Source organism: Bison bison, unplaced genomic scaffold, assembly GCF_000754665.1.
Source record: "Bison bison bison isolate TAMUID 2011002044 unplaced genomic scaffold, Bison_UMD1.0 scf7180017864333, whole genome shotgun sequence".
Lineage (NCBI taxonomy): Eukaryota > Metazoa > Chordata > Mammalia > Artiodactyla > Bovidae > Bison > Bison bison.
This window is the reverse complement of record NW_011494905.1, coordinates 4668469-4680259: the sequence shown is the minus strand read 5'-3', so window position 1 is coordinate 4680259 and position 11791 is coordinate 4668469. Positions and strand designations below refer to the sequence as shown.

Below are 11791 nucleotides of genomic sequence, written 5' to 3'. Positions count from 1 at the left end.
TTCCAATTTCTAGGCTTTTGCTTTGTGTTCTGTGAAATGAAAGCATTGGATTAGATGGTTTCTATGCTTCCTTAACCCCAGGGCTCTATGAATTGGCTTCCTTAAGAATGTTTCAGCAAAGGGACAATGAGAGGAGGGCTCAAAGCAAAAGATCCTCATAAATTGGCTTCTCTTTTCTGCCTTAGAGGATGGCCAAGGGGCAGCCTCCAAAAAAGCCCAAGTGCCCACTGGAAGCCTAGGTGTGGTGATTCTTGGCAGTTTCTCTTTTTGTAAGTGTTAAAGAATGCGTCAGTTTTGCTTCTGTAACCCCAATTCCCCATACCCAGGAATGGAAACAAGTTGAATCTACTCCAGCATGGGAATTTTGTTTTTAAATAAAAGAGAGTGGCAGATCACTTTTACTTAAAAGAGACAGAAGGAGAAATTTGTAACCATCAAAACTGCCCAAGATACATCAGAAGACTATGAACAATCTATCAATTGTTCAAATAGTTTCTGAATGGAGGTTTACTGGAGATTTTTTAGTGGAATTTCTTGAATGGATAAAGAACAGATAGAGAAGATGGCCAACCATGACATTTTTATGATGATATGCTTTATACTTAATGCCCCTTGTATCTAATCTTATTCCCAATCAGACCTATGTTGCCCCTTTGGGAAACTTTACTGGTATAGTTCAGATAATAGCCTGAAGGAAAAGCCCAGGGACACATATAGGTCTTTGGTTTGTGGGTTGTGGCTGGTTGTCTAGCTTATGGACAAGAAACCCAACTGTCCACTGGGAATACCACATGGCAAATGGTAAAGAGAGAGTAAGTTCATGCATGTGTGTGTGCTAAGTCACTTCAGTAGTGTCTGATTCTTGTGACTCTTTGGACTGTAGCCTACCAGGGTCCTCTGTCCGTGGGATTCTCCAGGCAAGAATACTGGAGTGGGTTGCCATGCCCTCCTCCAGGCAATCTTTCCCACCCAGAGATCGAATCCACATGTCTTATGTCTCCTGCATTGACAGGTGTGCTCTTCATCATTAGTGCCACATGGGAAGCCCCAGCAGGCCCATAGTGACCAGAAAAATAATTCCCAGAAGAACTGAATTTAGTTCCCTTGGATGTTGTCTGAGGTTCTGCACCAAAGTGGCATTGCTCTACAGGCAGATACTCAATGGTTTTTATTTAATAAAATAATTTGACTTCATTTCATTGAATCCTCCCAAGATCTTAACGAAGTAGGCAAAAGAGATAGGATCATCTCCATTTTACAGATGAGGAAATTAAACCTTAGGAAAATTAAGCTAATTTTCCAGGGCCTTACATGACTGATTCAACTCTTTCCAGACAAAAAAGGGTGTTTTAACTAATGACTGGGGCTTCCCTCGTGGCCCAGATGGTAACGAATCTGCCTGCAATACAGGAGACGTGGGTTTGATCTCTGGCTTGGAAAGATCCCCTGGAGAAGGGAATGGCTACCCACTCCAGTATTCTTGACTGGAGAATTCCATGGACAGAGGAGCCTGGCAGGCTACAGTCCAGAGAGTTACAGAGTCATATGTGACTGAGCAACTATCACTACTTAATGATTAACAACAATTATTTAAAGAATTATAAGGTCCCTGGTTTTAAAAGATTTTATCAATCATCTCTTTAGCAACCCCTTTCACAACATTCACTTTAGTTCCTCCTGCTGCTGCTGCTAAGTCACTTCAGTCGTGTCCGACTCTGTGCAACCCCGAAGACAGCAGCCCACCAGGCTCCCCTGTCCCTGGGATTCTCCAGGCAAGAACACTAGAGTGGGTTGCCATTTCCTTCTCCAATGCACGAAAGTGAAAAGTGAAAGTGAATTTCTTCAGTCGTGTCCAACTCTGAGCGACCCCATGGACTGCAGCCCACCAGGCTCCTCCGTCCATGGGATTTTCCAGGCAGGAGTACTGGCGTGGGTGCCATCGCCTTCTCCATTAGTCCCTCCTAGTATATGTCAAAGAGCAGTGCTTCCCATCCTTGGGCATTTTTAAGTATAAGAAGTTCTTTCTTATCTTAAACTGCCATCCAAATCCCTGAATCCTCTTATCCTCTGATCATAATCCTGCTTCCTAGGTCCCACTTATCAGTTTCTAGAATATCCCACAAGATGGTCTGTATGAAATATGAAGATAGTTCTCATGCCATCTCTGAGATCACTCTTCTCACACTAAACAGCTTTGGTACCCTATTGTTACAGACTGGACCTCAGGGTTAAGAGATATCACCCTCCTCTCATCTTTTCTGATTTGCACTATATCCTTTCAAAGGTCATTTGGGAACAGTCCAACTTAGAAAATTCAAAGGGAATGAATATGCAGAAAGAAGTCAATTGTCAGACTGATCCTTAAATGGTAAATAAAGAGAATGTGCTGGACCTTTCATAGACCTCTGCCAACAAATGCCACTATCTTGAGGCAAATGGGGATTTTCGGGCAGCACTGTTAATAATAATTTGCCAATTGTGCCTGCTTCAGAACCACTGCCAAAGCAATCCAACGACTTTTCATTCCACTACTGTTGACAGGACAGCTAAGGATTTCAACATTTCCTTTTACAGTCTGAATAGAAGTTTCCTGCCTTGGGGACTGTAACAATATTTGCCATCATGAAGGGAAAAAAATGTGGGTCCTGGGAAGTGGAAAGAGAGGGAGAGAAGTACTAATGGAAGTAAACAAAGATAAAGACAAAATCAAACGAGAGTTATTCAAGGTTTGGATTTTGAATGCCTCCTTCAAATTGATGTTTGTGAAACATCAGAGGTCAAATCTTTGAAATTGAGGAAGTAAGCAGGTTAAAGAAAAGACTTTAAAGTTAGACTTCACATAAGCATCCTCTCCCCCCAAAAAGCTGGAATTTTAAAATTGAATACCAGCCAAGGTGTCTCAAATTTGGGTCTTAGGACAGGCAAAAAGATGATTATGTTAATAATACATAGAATTCAGCATTAAAAGTTTTTTTGAGATTAAAAACAAATGAGATAATCTCCTGAGTTGTTTACAATTAGACATAAGTCAAGAAGAGACAAAGAGGAAATGTGAGAGAAAAGAAAGTGTAAACAGAATGAATTACAAAAGTGTTTTTGAAAAAAATGTTTCTTATCCCCTCTAGAATCCATAGACATTCCACAGAAGGCACTTGTAAGACCCAAAAGACAGGAGGTCAGTGGCATTCCCATCTCTGTCTCAACCACAGTGGTCTTACTTCTACCTGTTTTACATATTGGGCATCTGAAACAGATTCATTAGAAGGAAAGATCTGCTACTGAAAAATAAAACATAAGAACAATCAATCAAAAAAGAAAAAAAAACAGCAAAAAGGAAATGAGCCACTGAAAGTTCTTGATCAGGGAATGATATGATCAAATTGTGTTTTTGGAATCTGGCAACAAATGCAAAATGAATTAGAAGAGGCTCAGCCTTGGAAATGATACCAACTAAAAGGTTATAGCAATTATCCAGCTAAACAGAATTTAAAATGTGATCTAATAATATACCTGTGCGAATGAAAAGGAGAAATATATGAAAATTTTTGAAAGAATAAACTTTAGTTTGATATCTGGACATTGGGCTTAATGCTAAATATGGTCTGTTTGTGCCATCCCCCTAAATTTATACATTGAAATCCCAATGTCATGCTATTAAGAGGTGGGGCCTTAGCTTATGAGAGCAGAGCCCACATGAATGAGATTCTGTTGTTGATGTTCAGTCGCTTAGTCATGTCGAACTCTTAAACCGCATGAACTGCAGCACACCAGGCTCCCCTGTCCTTCACTATTTCCTAGAGTTTGCTCAGATCCATGTCCATTGAGTCAGTGATGGTAGCTAACCATCTCATCCTCTGCCACCTCCTTCTCCTTTTGCCTTCAACCTTTCCCAGCATCAGGATTAGTGCCCTTATAAAAGAAGCACAACAAAACTCTCTTGCCTCTTTGTCTTATAAGGATATAGCAAGAAATCTAAGTGCCAGGAGAGGGCCCACACCTGATCAGGTTGGTACCCTAACCTCAGAATTCCAACCTCCAGAACTGGAAGAAATAAATGTATGTTATTAGCCACCCAGCCTGTAGTATTTTTGTTATAGCAACCCAGACAGACTTAAAGAGATACTACATGGAATGTATTTGGCAAGAAGATTAAAGACATCAAAACTGATAACTGTGACTATTAAAATCTCATAGAGAAATCCAGAATTTTGAAGAAGCTGAATATAAGTGGCTACTGATATAGATAATCAGCAGACAGAAATGCAAAATTGAATCTTACAGAAATACCAGGGATGGGACTATGGATTTGGAAGTCATCCTCATAAAAAGGAAACTGAAATAATACAGATTGAGACCCCAGTGAGAGAGAAGATCAGGATCTAAGGGCTGAAAATAAAGACCCAGAACGTGCCCACATTTGGAGGACTGAAAAACAAGAACCCAGAGGGTCTGCCCTGAGTTTATGATCAGGTATTTATTTGATAATGTTATTCAATATACTTAGGTGAATTTATTTTCTGATTTTAAGAAATTTCATAAAAGATCTGAAGTGTGCATTTATCAGTCTAATCAAGCTTTTTGATCTCCTAAGATACTAAATATTTAAAATCATGTGATACTATTTAAAAGTAGCTGATTATTTCAATCTAAAAATACGGTGAGCTGAAACAGAATCTTCAGTAATGATGTAGCTATGGATGATGTATTTATCCACCAAAAAGAGTATCAAAAACCAATACTCCCCCGGGCAAGGGAATAGCCAAGTTTGTTTCGGTTTCCAATGAATGACATTAGCCCAGTGTAGGTCTCAATCAATATGGGTTCAGTGAGCACCGTGAATCCCTTTCCTCTTCCAGATTCAGTGGAATTCTTGTGGGTATTCTGGATAGCTGGAACAAGCTTAGACGTGAACCCAGATAACTGAAGAGGAAAAGAACACACAGAATTAGTGAGTGCAAAGCAGGTCCAGAGACACACCCTCCCCAGCCAGTCCTCACAAAAGTTGACTGCTCTCCTGGAGCTGCACTTATTCTTACTACTTAAACAGAAATCATTTCTTGGAATTGTTACTATTGCTTCTGTTAGTCTTCTAATAGATTGATCTGTTAATACATTTTGTACATAATAAAATTAACTGCCACACCTTATTTATTTTTCATTATTCATACCTTGTACAACATTAAGAAGTCAGTTTAACAAATATTTGCTGATAGTCTAGTGTGGATCAGACACCTGTCATGTACTGCTGAAGATTCAGACAAGTGAGATATAGCCTCTGCCCTCACAGTGAGTGTGTTGCTTCAGTTGTGTCTGACTCTTTGTGACCCTGTTGGAATGTAGCCCTCCAGGGTTCTCTATCTATGGGATTCTCCAGGCAAGAATACTGGAGTGGGTTGCCATGCCCTCCTCCAGGAGATCTTCTCGACCCAGGGGTAGAAACTGCGACTCTCACATCTCCTATATTGGCAGGTGGGTTCTTTCTTTTTTGCCACTTTATCTATTTTTTAATTGAAGGATAATTGCTCTATAGAATTTTGTTGCTTTCTGTCAAACATCAACAAGAATCAGCCATAGGTACACCATGGCTGATCTCTCCCAAACCCCTTCCCATTCCACTCCTCATCCCACCCTTCTAGATTGTCACAGAGCCCCTATTTAAGTTCCCTGAGTCATACAGCAAATTCCCACTGGCTCTCTATTTTACATATGGTATTGTAAGTTTCCATGTTACTCTTTCCATGCATCTCACACTCTCTCCCTTCTCACCCCAGGTCCACAAGTCTGTTCTCTATGTCTGTTTCTCCACTGCTGCCATGCAGATAAATTCATCAGTATCATCTTTCTAGATTCCATGTATATGTGTCAGAATATGATATTTATATTTCTCTTACTTCACTCTGTATAATAGGCTCTAGGTTTGTACACCTCATCAGAATGACTCAAATGTGTTCCTTTTTATGGCTGAATAATATTCCATTGTATACATGTACCACAGCTTATTTATCCATTCATCTGTTGATAGATAGAATGTACTTATATGCAGGGTACATCACAAGAAACGCTGGGCTGGATGAAGCACAAGTCAGAATCAAGATTGCCAGGAGAAATATCAATAACCTCAGATATGCAGATGACACCACCCTTACGGCAGAAAGTGAAGAGGAACTAAAGAGCCTCTTGATGAAAGTGAAAGAGGAGAGTGAAAATGTTGGCTTAAAGCTCAACATTGAGAAAACTGAGATCATGTCATCCGGCCCCATCACTTTATGGCAAATAGATGGGGAAAGCAGTGGAAACAGTGGCAGACTTTATTTTTTGGGGCTCCAAAATCACTGCAGGAGGAGACTGCAGCCATGAAATTAAAAGATGCTTACTCCTTGGCAGGAAAGTTATGACCAACCTAGATAGTATATTAAAAAGCAGAGACATTATTTTGCCAACAAAGGTCCATCTAGTCAAGGCTATGGTTTTTCCAGTAGTCATGTATGGATGTGAGAGTTGGACTATAAAGAAAGCTGAGTGCTGAAGAATTGATGCTTTTGAACTGCTGTGTTGGAGAAGACTCTTGAGAGTCCCTTGGACTGCAAGGAGATCCAACCAGTCCATCCTAAAGGAGATCAGTCCTGAGTGTTCATTAGAAGGACTGATGTTGAAGCTGAAACTCCAACATTTTGGCTACCTGATGCAAAGAGCTGACTCACTGGAAAAGACTCTGATGCTGGGAGGGATTGGGGGCAGGAAGAGAAAGGGACAACAGAGGATGAGATGGTTGGATGGCATCACCAACTCAATGGACATAAGTTTGGGTAAACTCCGGAAATTGGTGATGGAAAGGGAGGCTGGGTGTACTGCAGTCCATGGGGTCGCAAAGAGTTGGACACAACTGAGCAGCTGAACTGAACTGCACTGAACTGTCGATAGACATCTAGGTTGCTTCCATATTCTAGATGTTGTAAATAGTGCTGCAATGGACACTTTAGTACATGTATCTTTTTCAATTTTGGTTTCCTCAGGGTATATGCCTAGGAGTGGGAGTGCTGGGTTGTAAGGTGGTTTTATTCCTGGTTTTTTAAGGAATCTCCATACCATCTTCCATAGTGGCTATCTCAGTTTGATGGGTGGGTTATTTACCACTGAGCCATCGGGGAAGCCCACACAGCAGTGGCACTATAATAATATTTAAAAAATGAACTTGTAATGATCATACAAAGTCCATGAAAATAAACAGCAAAAACAGGCACAAGATATTAAAGAAAAATAAAAGAAATCATATATGGCTAGAGGATCAAAAATGACTTCCAAAGGAGACATTTGAGACAATCCTCTAGGGGTTTCAGCAAGTGAAATGAGGTTAAAGAGGGTCTAGCTGACTGCTGCTGTTATTTCTAACCCAGCATCCTTCTCTCTATTTGAGATTCTTCTTCAAATAAGAGTGCCTCAGGGCTTCCCTGATGGTACAGTGGATATGAATCTGCCTGTCAATGCAAGAGACACAGGTTTCATCCCTGATCCAGGAAGATCATGTATGCCACAGAGCAGCTAAGCCCATGCACCACAACTATTGAGCCTGTGCTCTAGAGCCCAGGAGTCACGACTACTGAAGCCTTCACACCTAGAGCTAGTGCTCCACAGCACAAGCTATGTAACCATCTCATCCTCTGCCACCCCCATCTTCTTTTTTTCTCATTGCAGAGAAGCCACTGCAATAAGAAGCCTGCCCACCAAAACTAGAGAATAGCCCCCACTCCCACAACTTGAGAAAAGCCTGCACAGCAACAAAGATCCAGCACAGCCAATAAATAACTAATTTTTAAAAGATTAAAAAAGAATGCCTCTATTTTCCTTTGGAGAGCCACATTCTTCCATTTAGTGCAAATAGCTTAAGTGGAGCTGGCTTTAGTACATGTCAGTTCTAACCAATCAGAGGAATCCATAGGAGATTGGTTTAGGTATGGGCACATGACCAATGCAGCTGTGAAACATCATCCAAGTCCAAAGGTATTCATGGTCATTTTGGCCACACAGTGAAAACCTGACTGAGACTGAAAACAATAAAAGTGAAAGACCTAAGACATGAAGACTGAGAAATTCTTCACAAAACCATCCGAGTTACTAGATCAGCCTACCCTGAACTTCAAGTTAAATGAGTAAATAAAAAAAAAAAATCACTCTTTTGGTCAAATCGGGTTGAATTGGGTTGAGAGGAGGGTAATTCAGGGAGCACTGCAAACAGAGATATAAAGAAGGAAATGAAATAGGAAAGCCCAGATCTTTGTATTTCCAATTAGCCCAATTATATCCATTAACTCATTCCAGTATAAGCCACTCAGGTAAGTAAAAGAAGGTATCATTATTTCCATGTTAGAAATCAAGGCTCAGAGAAAGTAAATGATTTTGTCCAGAGTCAATCCATTTTCTGCACAATGGTAAATAAGAATATTAGGAACAAGGGACTATTCACAGTGAGATCCAAATACGCTTTCTAGGGAACTGGCTTGCAAGTCTAAATTAAAACTTTCAAAGTGTATCCCAATATCCATATAAGTCATTATGCATATTCAACCAAGTGACCAATGTTTCTCCTTTTCTCCATAAGGAGGACCAATCTTTGCTTTGAGGGACTAATACAGAGTGATGATTCAATGAAGAAAGAGAAGCCTGTCGTTACCCATAATCACATTTTCAATATAAGTTTTATCCTGGACTGTTAATTTTATACCAAACTGCCCTTGGGCAAACCACTTCTCCATTGTAGCCTTAGTTTCCTTGTTAGTAAGAAAAAAATCTAAACTTTAGAATATATCCATCATTACTATTTGACCTAGTCTATAATGAACAAGGGGCTTCCCTGATAGCTCAGCTGTTAAAGAAACTGCCTGCAATGCAGGAGACCCTGGTTCAATTTCTGGGTTGGAAAGATTCCCCTGGAGAAAGGATAGACTACCCATTCCAGTATTCATGGACTCCCCTTGTGGCTCAGATAGTAAGGAATCCACCTGCAATGCAGGAGACCTGGGTTTGATTACTGGGCTGGGAAGATCCCCTGAAGGAGGGCATGGCAACTCACTCTAGTATTCTTACCTGGACAGAGGAACCTGAAGGGCTACAGTCCACAGGGCTACAAAGAGTTGGATATGACTGAAGTGACTTAGCACAGCACAGCACAGCACAAAAGGGACAAAAAATAGGAAAGAAAGAAAAGCCATGCAAATAAAACTTTTGTGATTTACTTGTTCTGTTACCTTATCATAAATTCACTTCTCCTTTGTGAGCCTCAGCTTACTCTTTTGGAAAGAGGCATTGAAATCTATGGTTTGGGGCTAATTTTGTTGTTTAGTTACTAAGTCATGTCTGACTCTGTGACCCCATGGACTGCAGTACGCCAGGCTTCCCTGTCCTTCACTATCTCTCACAGTTTGCTCAAATTCATGTCCACTGAATTGCTGAGGCTATCTAACCTACTCATCCTCTGACCCCTACCCATCTCCTTTTGTATTCAATTTTTCCCAGCATCAGGGTCTTTTCCAATGAGTTGACTTTTCACATCAGGTGGCCAAAGTATTGGAACTTCAACAACTCAGAAGTTAAAAAAAATAGTGACTTTATGATAAACAACATAAAGTTTGCTAGAGTGCATTGATATCTGTGGGTTTTCAATAAAGTAATAGTTACCTAATTAGATAATGTCAAACCTCAATTTAAACTCATTTCCCTGACTAAAGAATCTAATAGATAACAAAGTTTTTCTTGTTTACCATGAGTTTCAGGCTATAGTGACAAAGACAGACAGAAGTTACCTCTTATTATTACTCCCAGCACCCTCTTTAAGACCTTAGAATGGATTTAAATATTACGTGTTACTGAATGAAACAAACTGTAGTCATATAGCCTGGAAATTCTAGAAAGGAAGACATGATTCCTCACAGAACACTCCACCAGTGCTTTGGTGACTGGATAAGAAAAACAGCAAGTGTTCTTTCTTAAGCTTCCAAAGAGAAAAGCAAAATGGGAAGAATAAATTAATTTCAATAACAGGAGTATTTAATTTAATTGCTATGTTTAAAATCACAAAGTAACCAAGGTCAGAAGTGATCTTAAGTGGGCAGATTCCAGTCACTCATCTATTGTTTTATTTGCCTTGCCTCATACTCACTAAGAAGCCACATTCCTCTACATGGACATACCCACCTCACAGCAATCTAACCATGTCCCCTTCATCATTGAGTACAGTGGGGGAAAAAAGTACATTTCCTTGCCCAAAACTAATGGTTAGATTTTAGAAGAATCATTTAATCTCCCTGGATCTTAGTTTATGTATCTGAAAATGGGAAAATAATAATGATGGTAAATACCAACTTCATCAGACTATTGTATGAATCCCAGTGAATTGCTCAAAAATATTTTAAAGCATACTACTGCAGCCATGAAATTAAAAGACGCTTACTCCTTGGAGTAAAGTTATAACCAACCTAGATAGCATATGCAAAAGCAGAGACATTACTTTGCCAACAAAGGTCCATCTAGTCAAGGCTATGGTTTTTCTAGTGGTCATGTATGGATGTGACAGTTGGACTGTGAAGAAGGCTGAGTGCCGAAGAATTGATGCTTTTGAACTGTGGTGTTGGAGAAGACACTTGAGAGTCCCTTGGACTGCAAGGAGATCCAACCAGTCCATTCTAAAGGAGATCAGCCCTGGGATTTCTTTGGAAGGAATGATGCTAAAGCTGAAACTCCAGTACTTTGGCCACCTAATTGAAGAGTTGACTCATTGGAAAAGACTCTGATGCTGGGAGGGATTGGGGGCAAGAGGAGAAGGGGATGACAGAGGATGAGATGGCTGTATGGCATCACTGACTCGATGGACGAGAGTCTGAGTGAACTCCGGGAGTTGGTGATGGACAGGGAGGCCTGGCATGCTGTAATTCATGGGGTCACAAAGAGTCAGACACGACTGAGTGACTGATCTGATCTGATCTGATGAAAGTGAAAGTGAAAGTGAAGTCGCTCAGTCGTGTCCAACTCTTTGCGACCCCATGGACTGTAGCCTACCAGGCTTCTCCGTCCATGGGATTCTCCAGGCAAGAATACTGGAGTGGGTTACCATTTCCTTCTCCAGGGGATCTTCCCAACCCAGGGATCAAATCTGGGTCTCCCCATTGGAGGCAGACACTTTAACCTCTGAGCCACCAGGGAAGCCCAAAGCTTACTATTTATAGATGTAAATATTATCACAGGCAAGAAAGAGTTTAGATTCCTTAGTCCTACTCCTTTCGATTCCAGACTTTGAATGCCAATTTCCTTAATATGCATCATAGACTTGAGAAAGTATTTTTTTAATCTTGTGATATGCCCTATTCTAAAGCAATAAAAATTCCCTGGATGCCAAAGGATATATATTAAATTCTATTCAGAAACCATGATTTCAAAAGACATGGGTTGAGCATCTAAGTATCTCTTTCAAGGTATTTATCAATTATAAAGGAAAAATACTAACTTTACAAAGGAGCAATCTGGCACACACCATCTTAGACAAATGATTAAGTTAATATCTGTAACAAGGCATACAGGCACAGTGAACCTGCAATATGATGCAGTGAAACGACACAGCGTCACTTCTGCAGTATTTTTGCCCTTAAAAAAAGCAGACTTCAATCTAATCATGAGAAAACATCAGCCAAACCCACCATCAGATCAGATCAGATCAGTCGCTCAGCCGTGTCCGACTCTTTGCGACCCCATGAATCGCATCACGCCAGGCCTCCCTGTCCATCACCAACTCCCGGAGTTCACT

At 40.5% G+C, this 11791-nt stretch overlaps 1 protein-coding gene and 1 pseudogene across 2 annotated transcripts in view; one reads left to right on the top strand and one right to left on the bottom strand.

The window, feature by feature from the left end:
* Positions 1-3262, top strand: part of LOC104998648 — a 9445-nt pseudogene extending 6183 nt beyond the window's left edge.
* Positions 3263-4411: 1149 nt separating this feature from the next.
* The window catches only part of TPRG1 (tumor protein p63 regulated 1), a 189789-nt gene continuing 182409 nt past the window's right edge, over positions 4412-11791 (bottom strand). For both annotated transcript variants that reach the window (XM_010853939.1, XM_010853940.1), the window contains exon 6: positions 4412-4920. In XM_010853939.1, coding sequence (XP_010852241.1) covers positions 4726-4920 — 195 coding nt within the window. In that variant the 3' untranslated portion in view covers positions 4412-4725. The remainder of the gene's footprint in view (positions 4921-11791) is intronic.